The sequence below is a fragment of the Lithobates pipiens genome, unplaced genomic scaffold (assembly GCF_037356315.1).
Source record: "Lithobates pipiens isolate NorthernLeopardFrog02 unplaced genomic scaffold, aLitPip1_a1.2 Scaffold_18, whole genome shotgun sequence".
Classification (NCBI taxonomy): Eukaryota; Metazoa; Chordata; class Amphibia; order Anura; family Ranidae; genus Lithobates; species Lithobates pipiens.
The window spans coordinates 534,728,712-534,745,283 of record NW_027507758.1 but is presented as its reverse complement, the minus strand read 5'-3'; the positions used below and the strand labels follow the sequence as shown (position 1 = coordinate 534,745,283).

The following is a 16,572-nucleotide window of genomic DNA, read 5'->3' as shown; positions in this document are numbered from 1 at the left end:
TTTGCATGTTGCTTTAAATCTCACCCACTTAGCACCTCTCTTCCTTTCTCTCCTTCTTGTTTCTGTTTTTCAGGAGCCAAATGGGAAACCTTTTAAAAGTTCTTACATGCACAGAGCTTGATCAGGGACCAAACTTTTTCCTTGACTTTGAAAGTGAGCAAAACTCTTGCCTGGCTGTGATGTCTGCACTAACTCCACATTGCCTGGCTGTAATGTCTGCACTAACACCACATTGCATGTCATCTGCTGCATCTTCTATTCAGATTTGCCAACAAACTGAAAGCACTTTTAATAAACGATGTAGGGTTTTATTACACTAATTCCACGCTTGTGAAAGACTTGAAGGCAGGCACTATCATTGTGGGTCAGCACAGACATGGCATAGATCCACCAACTTTGCATGGTCTTGGGGCAGGGTGGGCACAGACAAGTCATTTACTGTATCTGGTTTTGGAAAAGGGGGCAATTGTAATTTTAGATGGCCTTCTAGTTTCAAAAACTGAGAATTATTGTTTATATTTGGGTCTCGTTTGCACAGATGTGCTTAAGTATATGTGAATGAGGCCTTAGACAACTAAACAGGACTGGTGTTAGAATGTTTGTTTTTTTTGTTTTAGTTTTTATACTGAAGGTTTTTTTGTTTTTTTAATCGTTCGGTATGTCTAAAGCCAAAACTTCTAAACTTCTGCACAGTCGTTTTTTTTTTTTTTTTTTCCTTGATTGGCACTTTAGTGATCCACTGTCTTTGTGTATCCTATGTCCCTATGACCCCCAACGTTGACTTGTCATTTCCATATGGCTTGACTTAAATGGACATCCCTTAGAGCCTTCTCTTCTTACCACAGGGGTGCTCATAGTATTTTTTTTTTTTTTTTGTGCTGATAGATTATCATAGCAGTCTCTGAAAACTGAAGTGGAGTTCAAGTTGTGGCAAATCTGATTCTACTATTGCATGAGCTATGCATGTTTTGTCCTATAAACCTTGTTTCTTGTCTACATTCAAAATACAGTTTAGACAGATAAGAATGATATAGAAATAGGGTTTGTAATGATGCAGAAAGATGGTCAACTACTGGTGTAAGCTATTTGGTTCCTAGGCACTAAAGACATTTTACACTAGACATCATCATTTATGGATTGCTTTACCTAAAGCAGTATAAGGAGTTATGGAAAAAAAAAGTTGTAGTCAAAAGTAAGAGGGATTATTACAGGATTAAAGGGATTCTCCATCTTAGTTACATAACAGATATTTTGCCTGACACCTTGTGGTGTATAGTAATAAAGCAGTCAGTGTGACTTTCACCAAACATTTACTGGTGGTGAATCATTCATTGGTGTTTTTAAACACCAAGAAGATTAACCCATGGTGAATATCCGCTTCAATGCTTTAAAATTATGCCCTATGTGTTGCATCTATTAGCACAGTGGTTTCCAAACTGCGGCCCTTTGTTTGGTTTTATCTGGCTATTGGGGCACTTTTTATTTCATCCACTGATACCAACAATAAGGCATAATTCCCCTGACTGACCAGTGGCGGGGGCACATTTCTTCCCACTGATTCTAACGATGGGGCACAATTCATCCTACTGACACCAACGATGGGGCCCAATGACATCACTGATGGGGCACAATTCCTCTCAATGAGACAAACGATGGGGCCCAATGACGGGGCACAATTCCTCCCACTTACACCAATATTGGGCACAATTACTCTCACTGAAACAAACATGGAGCATTATTTTTCCCCAATGACGTCAGGACCTTTTCTACTCCCACTGGTCATAGCCTGGCCCTCCTAAAGTCTGAAAGACCGTAAACTGGCCCTTCGTTTAGAAAGTTTAGAGACCCTTGTCTTGGCATCTAAACATCTACATTTAGAGATAAAAGCCTTCTGCTTATTCAGTAGGCAGATAACAGTATGGAAAATGCAGTAACCCAGGACAACCAATTATCCTTTGTTTAGAAGATCTGAATTTGGCATTGTTTACTTTGTATATGTTTACTGAACAAATCCGTCAGGGACAGTTTTGCCAAGCTTTGGTCTTGTCGACGGGCAAATACAGCTTCCTTCAAGGTGCATTCTGCTTGCATTTGGGATCAGTTTCAGATGCGCTGATTGACAGGTGCATTTGACCTGCTTTTGACTGCCTAAGCTGCATCAAGCCATTTTGTGATGCCGTTTTGAGAGGAGTGGTTCTGATGCCTGTCGACAGAGACCCTTAGATGGGCTTCTTCAGGACCACAGATCATTTCATCTGATATGGTGTGTCATGATTCAGGCTCCTCCCCGACATGCAGTATTTGAGCAGTAGGTTGGTTCTTCCACAGCTGTCACATAATGACAGCTAGGCCCTCTATTTTGGCTGAATGACGGAAGCAATGGGATGTTATGAAATCACTGCCTGGACGTGATGTCCAGCGTACTGGTTACATTACTAAATAAGATAATTCCAACCCAGTTTTGGCCCTGCTTCCCCACAATCACTGCCCTGCACACAAAACCATTGGCCACAAAAAACTATTTTGTTCATATGTTTCTCTAATGGCACAATCAAATAATGCTTTCCTTGGGGCCTGTACCAGTCAGCGTGGGATCCGTGAACAGATCCCTGCTAAATCTGAGCTGAACAAATGTCACTTTGACATCTGTTCAGCTCTCACCGCCCCACTTGCATCAGTTTAGAACCTTTAATCCCCAGATCTGTCATGTTTAGGTCCACAAAATTGGAGGAAAAATACAAACCCTTTCCCCTTTGCCTCAGACCTAGCTGTTAATCAGATGTAAATGGATGCACTTCTGATGAGTGTGCTGTGTAGCCCCCCCAGATCCAGTAATGCTCAGTATGCCAACAGCAACCTTGGCTTTGAGTCAGAACTCTGTTATGCCAATCCCACAGTGTTGTGAAAACGCCCTTTTTACACGGGCCACGTCACACCCGCAACTTTGCAGGAGAGCTTCAAATTGCTGAACTTGATGTGATGCAGACCTCTTAATTACAGTTGAGCTGGCCATACATTATACAATGTTCTTGTTCAATGTCCTTTAGATTTACCTTCAACTATGTAGTGCAAGGGCCTGCCTGATTACATTAAAATTTAAATTGTTTAGGTGTGACCTCATATTATATGGTTTTGGTAAATCTGAAAATTGTATAATGCATGGCCAGCCTTAATGATTACAAGTCAATATGTATACTGCAAGCAATATAGATTGTGAGCAGGGCATTGCAGATCTAGAGTCAAAATCACAATTTGCACCTGAAATGCTGACTGTTAAAAAACGTAGTCCCCTTGTGCACGCAGTTTTTTTTGTTTTGTTTTGTTTTTCTGACTTACAATTAAAGGATAACTAAATCCAAAAACCAAAAGTAGAATATGCTGCAGTTTTGCGCTTTAGATGTGATGCAGCCATCACATCTGGTAGGATCAACGCCTGTTGATCCTGCCAGAAATTGAGTGTCCTCGTCACTTCCTGTGAGCTGCATCAAAGTCTTCCTCCTTTGCCATCTTGTGTATTCTACCGATTGCCCTGCCCTCCATGTAACAGAGATGAAGAAATCTGGACATGCTTGTGGTCTGTATCAGGAGAGCAGCATAAGGGGACAACCATGGCTTTCTCCATAGATACAGTAGAGGAGTGACGTGGCCACCTAGAGATAGGAAGTGTGGTGTCTGTATAATAGGTAAAAGGAAAGCAAAAGAAGCTTGGAAAAAAGAAATAAAAACAAATGCAGCCACCACAGCAAAGAATTGGTAAGCTGCAATGTGTTAAAATTTAGATTTTGGGTTTAGATACACTTTAATAACACCATGTTGATACCAGGGATGGTTTAGTTGGTAGAGATTAGTTTTTTGTCTAAATATCAAAAACTAAGACCCCCACTGTGACACATACCAACATTTTTGGAAAAACAGAACAAGTTCCAAAACAGATGGACTTTACAGGCACAAGATGAGACGGCGACAATATAAAATCACAAAGTGTATTACAATCGATTTAAAATCTAATCTTGATAAAAACATAACCCAACACTGGAATAGAAATGGGGCTTCCCTATTCTACATACTATATTACCAAAATTATTGGGACGCCTGCCTTTACACACACATGAACTTTAATGGCGCCCCAGTCTGTGGGTCTTCACTATTGAGTTGGCCCATACTTTGCTACTATAAGAGCTTCAACTCTTCAGGGAAGGCTGTCCACAAGGTTTAGGAGTGTGTCTATGGGAATGTTTGACCATTCTTCCAGAAAGGCATTTGTGAGGTCAGGCACTAGTGTTGGAAGAGAAGGCCTGACTCAGTCTCCACTCTAAATCATCCTAAAGGTGTTCTATCAGGTTGTGGTCAGGACTCTGTGCAGGAAAATCAAGTTCCTCCACCCCAAACTCGCTCATCCATGTCTTTATGGACCTTGCTTTGTGCACCGGTGCTCAGTCATGTTAGAACAGGAAGGGGCCATCCCCAAACTATTCCCACAAAGTTGAGAGCCTGAAATTGTCCACAATGTCTTGGTATGCTGATGCCTTAGGCCCCTTTTTACACCTGTGGACCGTTCAGATCTGCCTGTCAGTTTTTTCAGGCTGATCTGAATGGGAGTTACATGTACCTCTATGGAGCGTTGGATGTCAGCGGAGACTTGTTTGCTGATATCCGATCAGCCCCGATTCGATCCTCTCTGCTAAAACCAGATGGATACAGATGGATACAAACCCTTTTTTTCATGCGTCTGGTGGATCGGATCGGATTTAAACAGAAAGGTGATCATCCAATCCCCCCCCCCCCCCCCCCATAGGGGAGAGCAGGGCTTGGACAGGTCCATCGAGCAATCCCCGCTGAGCTATTTACGGACTCAATGCGGACAGCCTCGTGTGAAAGGGGCCTTAGGAGCTCACTTCACTGGAACTAAAGGGCCAAGCCCAACCCCTGAATAGCAACCCCAGGCCATAACCCACCCTCTACCAAATGATTTGGACCAGTGCACAAAGCAAGGTCAGTAAAGATGAACTTTAATGGCATTCCAGTCTTAGTCCAGGGGTTGGCCAACTCTACATTGAACCCTACGGACTAAGACTGGAATGCCATTTAAAGTTTGTGCGCATATAAGGCAGGTGTGCCAATACTTTTGATAATATAGGGTTTATCTTCAAAGTAACATCTACAGTAAGTACTGGTGCCCCGAAATGTAAGTCCGAATCCAGACTGTCTACGCATTTCATGAGAAGTGTCACTTCTTCAGGACAAGTTTTATATTTCACTGACTACAATAAAGAAAACACATTGTGTATAGACAGTTCAACATTATACCACTGTAGAAAACGTTATACAGTATAAATAGAACTACGCCAGGTACTTTGCACTACATATAACTGATTCAGCAGGGTAGGTAAGGTATCAGGGTTTCTGTAAATCAAAAATGGGATTGGTTCCTTTCAAAAAATTGCATTATCCCCAAATTTCGATGCACTTTATTTACACTGTGGCCTTTTTAGTCTATTTACCTGTATTCATCTTCTTTTTGTAGCGTTCCGGATACATCTTTTGCATTTCCGGATGGCATTCTTTTGCATGTGTGCATTTTTCTACTAATTTTCTGTATCCTCTTACATAGTCTTTGTACTAACATGCTTGTCTAACATAATGCATGCTGTTTGCTGGGTTGTTACAAATGTTGAGTATTTTTGTTTTCTGTTCTGCTGAATACATTGAATGTTTTGGTGTTGATGTACTTGAGAAGACTAGTGCACTTTCATACTAGTGAGGCCCTTGTGCCCTCCTCAGCAGACTATTGTATAATTAAATATTGTGCAGATACAGATATTTGCTTCCCACTGGCAGGAAGAATTTTGGATCCCGTGTGGGTGCCAATTCATAGTCTAATGGATTACCGATCTGCATCTGAGATGTTTTAGAGGCACACACACGGTTATATGTACATGATTTCATGGTATCCTGCACTCTTCATTAAAGGGCATTTCTGCTCCTAAAGGGTCTGCCTGCCCTTTAAATGTCAGTTTTGGGTGGCAGTCTTTATTTTTGGACATGTATCTCAGGCACGCTAGAAAAAATATCTTCTGACCTATCCATCTGTCAATCTCATACTGGTTTACCCACTTGGGCCAGTAGAGGTACCAGGAAATTCATTAGGAAGTCCTACACTGTGCTTGCTAGGAGATGATAGAAGGCATACCAGCATTTACAAATAACAGAAATGTCATTTTAAAAGCTGGATTGCATCGTAAATCCATCATTTCCCTTTGGGATCCATAAAGTATTCTAAATAAACTGAAAGTGGCCCGCAGATGCAATGTGTCACTTTACACACAGGCATCTATTAAAACATTTGTTGAAAGAATGTCAGATAAATTTGTGGATGCTGCACACGTTTTGCCCATAATTTCAATAATAGAATAATCTCTGATCGTCAGCTCTGTGTAGAGGCCAAAATATAGCACGGTTTCTGATAGTGGTGCACCGAAATGAAAATTCTGGACTGAAACCAAAAATTCAGGATGCATTTGTTGGTTAAAAACATTTATTTTTTTTTTTGCTAGAAAATTAGTTAGAGCCCCCAAACATTATAATTTTTTTTTCCTAACACCCCAGAGAATAAAATAGCGGTTGTTGCAATACTTTCCGTCACACCGTATTTGTGCAGTGGTCTTACAAGCGCACTTTGTTTTGGAAAAAATTCACCTTTTTTTTATAAAAAAAAAAAAAGACAACAGTAAAGTTGGCCCATTTTTTTTTTTTTTTTTTTTTTTCTGTATTGTGAAAGATAATGTTACGCTGAGTAAATTCATACCCAACATGTCATGCTTCAAAATTGCACCCACTCTTGGAATGGCGTGTGCGAAGCCTTGTTTTGAAGCAAGTGTAAACTAGCCCTTAATGTGTGTTGAAGCCGAAGCAAGGGTAAATGAGCTCTAACTCTGATCTGTGATCAGCTGAGTCTCATTGGAGACGTACATGGACACCCTCCTGGCAATTTAAGCCTGCACTGTAGCCATCTTTCAGCTATAGTGCGGGCGGCATGTGGTTAATATCATGAATTTAAATATCAATTTATTTTCGGCCACGAACGGCGCCTTTTTGGCAGTTAGACTGCTTTCACATTGAACAGTTTTAAAAGCATCTCTTTAAATTCTTGTATGTCTTCACATTGGTCTGTTGCACTTCCCCTTGCAGTGTTAAAATACTATTTGGCACATTTTTGGCTCATATTTGATCAGTTTAAAAAAAATCCCCAAAAACATACTTCCCCCATTGAAAACACATCAAAAACACACCAGTGTTGTGTTTTTTTTTTAAAGTCACATGACCCATGAAAATGCACTGTAAATGCAACAAAACCCCAATAGCCCTATTTTTAGCTGATAATTTTCACCGCCAATATATCTGTGCATCCCTAGTTTCTGAAATGCCTCAATAAGAATATATATTGTATTTCAGCCACCTGGTGGAGCTAATGATCATAGGGATTGCCCTATTTGAGAAATTTCAAACACAATTTGTGCAGCATGTTTGAATGTGTCTGACATTCATTCAATGATTGTTTTATAAATAGACCCCTAAGGGCCGGTTCACACTGCAGGCGATGCGAGGCGACACCGACTTGCCTCGCCGCGACCTGCCGCGACCTCAGCGGCAACTTGCAGATGACTTCTGTATAGAAGTCAATGCAAGTCGCCCCGAGGTCGCCCGAAAGTAGTACAGGAACCTTTTTTCTCGAGTCGCTCCTCTCAGAACGGTTCCATTGTACAGAACGGGGGCGACTTGTCAGATCGAGGCGAGGCAAGTCGTATCGCCTCGCATCGCCCGCAGTGTGAACCGGCTCTAAGAGTTCTCTTGACCAAAATGTAGATTATACTTATTACATTCCCATTCCCAAACCAAATAGTTGGGCTGAACGCTGCTTGGCCATTCACAGGAAGCTTTGTATTTTTATGGATGAAGCCAATCAAGGCTTCTTCTGATTGGCTGAAGGAATAAGATGGGGAGGTGGATGGTTTCCACATCTGCCAGTGAAAGCCTTGCATTCATAAAATACAGTGATTCCTGTGAGTAGCTGAGCGCTACTCAACTCAATTTTGTCCCGAGAACACAGCGCTGTATAGTGTTAGTGAAGGACATAGTGTGTGTGGACCAGCTTGGTCTGAATGAACTGATTAAAGTTAAATAAAAGCTGAAGTTGGACATGGCCCTCAAAAGAGAGTTGTTCTCAGAACCCTGTCCTCGTACAAAGTGGACCCTATCCTCTGGGCTCTTTATGATTGCAAAGGCAGACCTATTCCCAGGCATTCATTTAACAATCTACAATTTCTTTTGAGCCGTCTCCATTGTTATCAGTGGACACATTTGTCCATTGGGCCCTTAGAGAGAGGCTCAGGGGCTTGGCTTTGTCCACCTTAACCACTTAAGGACCAGGCCTCTTTTTCGGACTTGGTGTTTCCATGTTTAAAACAGTTTTTTTTGCTACAAAATTACTTAGAACCCCCAAACATTTTATATTGTTTTTTTTTCTAACACCCTAGAGAATAAAATGGCGGTCATTGAAATACTTTTTTTCACACCGTATTTGTGCAGCGGTCTTAGAAGCGCACTTTTTTTGGAAAAAATTCACTTTTTTGAATAAAAAAATAAGACAACAGTAAAATTAGCCCAATTTTTTTTTATACTGTGAAAGATAATGGTATGCCGAGTAAATTGATACCCAACATGTCACGCTTCAAAATTGCGCCCGCTCGTGGAATGGCGTCAAACTTTTAGCCTCAAAAATCTCCATAAGCGACATTTAAAAAATTCTACAGGTTGCATTTTTTGCGTTAGAGGAGGTCTAGGGCTAGAATTATTGCTCTCGCTCTACCGATCGCGGCGATACCTCACATATGTGGTTTGACCACCGTTTTCATATGCGGGCGCTACTCACGTATGCGCTCGCTTCTGTGCGCAAGCTTGTCGTAACGGGGTGTTTTTAAAAAAAATTTTTTTTCTTCTTATTTATTTTAATTTATTTAATTTTATTTTTACACTTTAAAAAATAAAAAAAATAAAATGGATCACTTTTATTCCTATTACAAGGAATGTAAACATCCCTTGTAATAGAAAAAACATGACAGGTCCTCTTAAATATGAGATCTGGGGTCAAAAGGTCCTCAGATCTCATATTTGGGCTAAAATGCAACAAAAAAAAAAAAAGAAAATCTGACATTTAAAAAAAAAAAATACCTTTAAGAGGTATGGGCGGAAGTGACGTTTTGACGTCGCTTCCGCCCTCCTATGGTATAGAGACGAGTGGGGGCCATCTTAGCCTCACTTGTCTCTATGCCCAGCCGACAGAAGGACCCGATCGCCTCCGCCGCTGCCGACGGCTCAGGTAAGCGGCGGAAGGTGCGGGAGGGCGGCAGGAGGGGGGGGTGGCACCTCTCCCGCCGCCGATAGCGGTGATCTCGCGGCGAATCCGCCGCTGAGACCACCGTTATCGTACAGCCGACCGCCGCCTGAAGAGATGGATATCTCGGTTGTGGCAGCAGCTGCTGCCGTTACCGAGATATCCCTCTTCAAAAAATGGACGTACATCGTCGTGCGGCGGTCGGCAAGTGGTTAATATGAATTATTTATACATGTGACAAGACTTTCTCTTTGAAGTCTATTAGTAGTTATTGGTAGGCAAACCTTTTCCAAGTAAGCAACCTCTACAAACCGTTAAGTACATTTTATTTGATATACAAACTTTGCCATGCTTCTTACTAAAAAGAAATCTATTTGATTAGTAAAATAAAATGTGCCCTAAAATCAAATCAGATGTCCCCTTTGTGGAATAGAGCGTGTGGGTTACATTGAGCCTCTTGGCAGCAGTACAGAATGGAATTAGATGGTGTTTCCTGAGAGGCGTCTTGGTTAGAATATTTCAGTTATTTGCGGACATTGCCTTTTCTAGCAGAAATAAAAGAACTGTGTTTCAGAGCATGGCCTACAAGGCTGCCCCGAGCTCTCATATTTTATTATATTTAACATGCATGTTATTTTTCTTTAGACTAGATCAGATTGGCAGTAGCATATACGGACATGTTGAAAGAGACAGGCTACACATTAGCGTATGGCGCTGGTCCACCTCTGCAGGCTGTAGATGAAATACACTCGCTGTTTGGCTGCCAGGAGCATGGCTTTCCTAAAAATAGTGTTTCTGCACTTGGTGTCCAGGGATTCCCAGCTGAGATCATTGTCTGTGTACAGTAGCTGAATGGTTTTCACTTCTGTACTAAAGAACTAGTAAACATACAGTGAATCCAAAAAGTATTCACAGCACTTCACGTTTTCCACTTTTTGTTATGTTACAGCCTTATTCCAAAATTGATTTAAATTCATTATTTTCCTCAAAATTCTACAAACAATACCCCGTAATGACAATATGAAATTGTAAGCAGCTGATTTCCTTTCCAGAAATCCAGATTGTAAACCCCCCCCTTAATTTGTTCATATCCAGAGCTCATTGAAGCGTCTGTGCCAAGGCCAAGTTTAGCAGTGTTAAGAGTTAACTTGATTCTAACATTCATTTATAGATTGTAAAAATCAAATTTTAGTTTTTTTTTTTCTATTGGCTGAAAAAATGGCAAACGTAAAAAAAATGTATATATCTATATCTATAATCAATTTTTTTTATTATGTTACACACACTGAATTAATGAATTTCTCGCACACACCCTTCAATTAACATATGGTGTGGTATGAACAGCTGCAGTACTTAGAGGGCTTTCACTGTGAAAAAAAAAATTAAAAGCCAGCAGCTACAAATACTACAGCTGCTGACTTTTAATAAATGGACACTCACCTGTCCCCAGATCCAACGATGTCGGCAGCCAAGGCCGATCGATCGCTCGGCTCTCGGCTGCTGCCGCCACCATTCTAGGTGAGGGAATCGGGAAGTGAAGCGTTGCGGCTTCACTTCCCGGTTCCCTACTGCGCATGCACGAGTCGCGCAGTAGGTATTGTCCACGCGGTCCCTGGGACCCGTGTGTGTCCTAGCAGACAGCGCGCAGGGATAGGAAGAGGCATAGACTCCCACGGGAAGTGGGTGTAAATACCTGTCTTTGACAGGTATCTGCACCCCCCCCCTCCCCCCTGAAAGGTGCCAATTGTGACACCGGAGGGGGGGGAGGGTTCCGATGAGCGGAAGTTCCACTTTAGGGTGGAACCCCACTTTAAAGTTCAAAAATAAACTTTCTAATTAACTATTAACCATGTTTTATCCCTAATCCTTTTTAATACTGTAATTGTACCATACAATCACAGTGTAAAACAGACAGATTTCAGGCTGCCATGGCATCTGCAGATCAAAGGACTTTTTTTTTTTTTTTTTTTTTTTTTTGTAAATGAAACTCCAGCCTGCATGTGATCACATGGTCAGAAACAGTCCTGATTGGCTCTTGATCATTAGTTGATCTGACAGCTAGCACTTTCCAGTGTGCAAAGAGGGTGTTGTAGATTATTGTTCGCCACTCCCTAAGCATTTTAAAGTAAGCATATTATAAAAAAATATTTTAGCCGAAACCATGTCAGAACAATCGGTATATTCAGAGATTTAGGCAGCTAAATTAAAAAGTAAATCTCCTCTTCCCCTGTAAAAGTTGCGCCCATCCCCCCCTTACAGTAGAACTAAATTTTTTTTTTTCAGTGCTGGTATTACATGCTGTAGACAAATCTAATGTATACAGAGCTTCAGCCTAGCTCCACTTGACCTGCATTATTCAGAGGGTGATGCAATAAAATGTAGGTCCCAGATGGCTGTCAATACTAATGTTTGCTATACACAAAAATTCACTGTACTTTTGCTGACTGCACAAATGTCAATCGAAAGTACTTCAAATATCTGCTTTTAACATTACAAATAGATCAAGGTGATAAACTGTTCTGCACGCAGTGACTAAATTCGAGTGCCACTTTTTCTTCCAAACTGAACTGTAATCACATCTGCAAAAATGTCTGGTTCTGAAGCTGCAAACATACCCCACTTTAAAATACCTGCCAATAACTATTCACTCACTTTTACTCTATGCTGATCTGGTAAAGCCACAGTTTACCATATCTTGTAATTAGTCAAATTGCTAGTGAACATTGAATAACCCTTTTGGCTTTTTCGCGATGGTGCCTAATTTGTTAGTTTTTCATAACTTGCTGCTGTTGTGAAATTCTCATCTATTTGATTTTAGATGCACAGCCAACGGATTGTGAGCGGGAAGTGTGGAACCAGGTCAACGCTGTCCTGCAGGACTCCGAGAGTATACTTATCGATCTGCAAGCATACAAAGGAGCGGGACAAGAAATACGAGATGTATGTCCTCCCACCAATTATGTGCAGTATAGTGTAACTGTAGCTGAAAGACAGATGCGCGTGTAACATGAATGCTTTCAGAAAGAGAGGTGCAGTAGCCCATAGCAGGCAATCACTATTTATCTTTCCTTGGTCCCACCACAGTGAGATGACGTTTTGGTTGTGATGGGTCACTACACAGGATGAGATTATCCAACTCTGCCTGATGGATTTCTAGTTTATTGTAGAATTGCTTTGAAGAATGCTGTAGGAGGATTGGGAAGTCAGAGATGGATGGACTGGAACCAGGCTAGAAGCTATAGCAGGGGGGGACCTTTTATAACTGGACTTCCCAGGAGACCTAAGAAGCCATGAAACATTTCAGGCACTTGATTAAATTAAAGTCTGTGTGCTAAAATTACATTTATAATGGAATGATATCAAAAACGACTCTATTTCAGTTTACAGTGCCTTTGATATACATATATCCTTTTTTACTCTTTTTTTTTTTTTTTTTTTTTTGTCATAGATTTACTGTATGTCTTTGGGAATTGATGTACATTTAAGAATCCACCCGATTTTCTACCTGTAATTATCACGTGTGTGGAAGACCCTTTAGAGCAGCCATTCTCAACTAGGGTTCCTCCAGAGGTTGCTAGGGGTTCCTTGAGCTGTGGCTGATGAACCACCTTTTTGATGGTGCCTACAGAGTTCGAGGTTCAGCATCACTTAGCAAAGCCAGCACCATGACATATATTTTTAGCTGTATTTAAGGGTGGCATTCTGAGCACCATTTTAAGGGGAACATTTTTCGTATTGACCACCAGTATAAAGGGCATTGTTCTATTGACCCCTGACAAATTGGTTTTAGGAAGGGTTCCTCGAGACCTGAAAATTATTTTTGGGATTCCTCTAGGGTTAAAAGGTTGAGAGAGTCTGCTTTAGAGACTATCTTAAGGCTAATGTTTTACATAGTGGTGATGTGTTAGAACCCCTCATAGGTTTTTATCACGTTTGGTGCTTTTGCTAGGTAGATTTCCTGTTTTGCTTTTCATACATCAGGGGACACAGAGCCATAGTAGTTACTATGTGGGTTATAGGCCACCTTTTAGGTGATGGACACTGGCATGCCCTATATTAAAAAGTGCACTCCCTATATAACCCCTTCCACTACAGGAAGGACTGCCAGTGTCTAAGGTGTTGGTCACGAGTAAAGATGTGCTGTGCTGAGCTCCACTGGAGCAATCCTTCCTGGGGCTAGCCATGCTGACCGGATCCATTCAAAGTGTCTTTTTGGCCGAATTTAATTTTACCTGGGCCTCGTATCCAAAGAAACAAGGTTTTGCTTGTAAATGCTTCTCTTTTTAGAGAGCTGGACCCTGGCATCCAGTACTTTTGGTAGTAAGGCCAATAATGTTTTACTGGCAGGGTGCTGTTACAGGTCCAGGTTAGCGGGTCCCCAGCTCCTGGATGACCATTGTCTTTGGGACTGAAAGAGAAGGAAAAACCCAAATTTACCAGAGCAGGAATAGTGAGATCTTTGGGAGCTGTCTGAGAGGATATACCCTCATTATGAAGAATTTTCACTCTTGTCTACAGAGGGGAAAGTAAAATGTCCCCAATGGGACAATTGCAGATTACAAAAAATTACAAGGCTAAACGCTTTCCTAACGATATACAAAATTAAAGAAATACCTTGGTTTCATATTCCCCTTACACCCTGGCTTCCAGCAGCTTCCCTAGATGAGAGATGACTCTCAGCCTTCCTTGCACTGTGCAGGAGTGCATTCTTGTAGAATTTAAAGAAAGCCAAGAGTTGTCACCCATATCTAGGTGAAAGGACTGAAAGTCGAAGTGTAAGGTTTTTTTTTTTTTTTTTTAGGGTATAAATTTGTGTTTATTTTTTTTATTGAGAGGCAGAGGACTAAGAAAATAAGCAGGCCTTACATTGTGATGCAGAATCCATTTTGATTACTTATCTGCTTTTTACTTTTCTGCAACTTGTTTTTTTTTTTCTCCTTAGGCTATTCAGAATCCAAATGACATCCAGTTGCAAGAGAAGGCCTGGAATTCAGTGTGTCCCCTGGTTGTCAGGCTGAAGCGGTTTTATGAGTTTTCGATAAGACTTGGTAAGTGTTTGTTTTTTTTTTTTTTTTTTATCTTGTAAGCAGGAGCTTGGAAAAGCTATCCCCTAACTCCTGGGTCTACACCTCAACTACCCTTGGTATTGGCTGTTCTGTCACTCTAGAATCATAACCATCAGAAGTATGAAAATTCTTAAAGGGTTAGCCCACCAAAGGCAATATACAGTATCTCACAAAAGTGAGTACACCCCTCACATTTTTGTAAATATTTTATTATCTTTTCATGTGACACTGAAGAAATGGTACTTTGCTACAAGTAGTAGAGTGTACAAGTAGAAAGTGTACAGCTTGTATAACAGTGTAAATTTGCTGTCCCCTCAAAATATCTCAACACAGCCATTAATGTCTAAACCGTGAAAATGTCCAAATTGGGCCCAATTAGCCATTTTCCCTCCCCGTTGTCATGTGACTCATGGGTGCTACAAGGTCTCAGGTGTGAATGGCGAGCAGGTGTGTTAAATTTGGTGTTAGAGCTCTCTCTCACATACTGGTCACTGGAAGTTCAAGATGGTACCTCAAGGCAAAGAACGCTGAGGATCTGAAAAAAAAATTGTTGCTCTACATAAAGATCGTTTAGGCTATAAGAAGATTGCCAAGACCCTGAAACTGAGCTGCAGCACAGTGGCTATGACCATACAGTGGTTTAACAGGACAGGTTCCACTCGGAACAGGCCATAAAATGGTTGACCAAAGAAATTGAGTGCACATGCTCAGCATCCTGTCCAGAGGTTTTCTTTAGGAAATGGACGTCTGTCAGTTCTCAGACTATACGTCGCACACTGCATCAAATTGGTCTGCGTGACTGTCGTCCCAGAAGGGTATGCACAAAGCCCTCAAACAGTTTGCTGAAGACAAGCAGACTAAGGGCATGGATTACTGGAACCATGTCCTGTGGTCTGTTGAGACCAAGATAAACTTATTTGGTTCAGATGGTGTGTGGGGGCATCTAGGTAAGGAGTACAAAGACAAGTGTGTCTTGCCTACAGTCAAGCATGGTTTGGGGCTGCATGAGTGCTGCCGGCACTGGGGCACTAAAGTTCATTGAGGGAATCATGAATCCCAACATGTACTTTGACCTACTGAAGCAGAGCATGATCCCAGAGACTGAGCCGCAGGGAAGTATTCCAGCATAACGACCCAAACACACACCTCCAAGATGACAACTGCCTTGCTAAAGAAGCTGAGGGTAAAGGTGATGGACTGTCTAAGCACCTCTCCAAATCTAAACCCTATTGGGCATCTGTGGGGCATCTTCCAACAGAAGTTGGAGCAGTGCAAGGTCTCTAACATCCACCAGCTCCGTGATGTCTTTGGGAGGAGTGGAAGATGACTCCAGGGTCCAACTTGTGAAGCTCTGGGGAACTCCATGCCCAAGAGGGTTAAATCGGTGCTAGAAAATAATGGTGGCCACGCAAAATATCAGCACTTTGGGCCCAGTTTAGACATTTTCACTTAGGGGTGTACTCACTTTTGTTGCCAGCGGTTTAGACATTTATGACATTTCTTCAGTGTTGTCTCATGAAAATATATAAAATATTTACAAAAATGTGAGGGGTGTACTCACTTTTGTTACATATTGTATTTATAGATGTGGACTGTGTCAGTCCCTGGATTCTTATGTCTTGGAGATTCCAATAGTGAGATCTCCCTGCTGTAACTGTTACTGCCTGTGTTGGAGTCTTTGGGTGTTCCCTTCCACCTTTGTGTGTTCAGAACTTCCTGTTGTATTCTCACAAGCCCTTAGTTAATTTATGTAATACTGTCACCTGGTTTAATGTTCCAGCATCTACCAATTACTGAACGCTTACATTTTGGTTGGTCTAGTCCTTTAGGTTTCTTTAATGTCTGTAGTTATAGAAGAAAAAAAAAAAACTATAGATGTGTTTGAGACTTTCTCACATGGTAGGAATGCTCCAGTGCTAAAGGTTGCAGATATTTATTGACACAAAACTGCCATTTTGTCTTATGGTAAAAAGGAGTGCATTCTAGCACCATTCTTCTAGTTCAGGGAGGTACACTTTTTTAGGTATAATAAAAAACAATTTGTTGACCGCACTTCAAAGTGTAGAAGAAATTGCGTGGTTTAGTAAAACATCAAGGTAACAATGATACAGACCT

General features: G+C 41.3%; 1 protein-coding gene across 2 annotated transcripts in view; it reads left to right on the top strand.

The window, feature by feature from the left end:
• Positions 1-16,572, top strand: part of CYRIA (CYFIP related Rac1 interactor A) — a 121,058-nt gene that overhangs the window by 84,116 nt on the left and 20,370 nt on the right. Inside the window, exons 3-5 of one of the 2 annotated variants that reach the window (XM_077488814.1) lie at positions 74-153; positions 12,210-12,331; positions 14,334-14,439. In XM_077488814.1, coding sequence (XP_077344940.1) covers positions 81-153; positions 12,210-12,331; positions 14,334-14,439 — 301 coding nt within the window. In that variant the 5' untranslated portion in view covers positions 74-80. The remainder of the gene's footprint in view (positions 1-73; positions 154-12,209; positions 12,332-14,333; positions 14,440-16,572) is intronic. The other variant, XM_077488815.1, reaches the window with a different exon arrangement.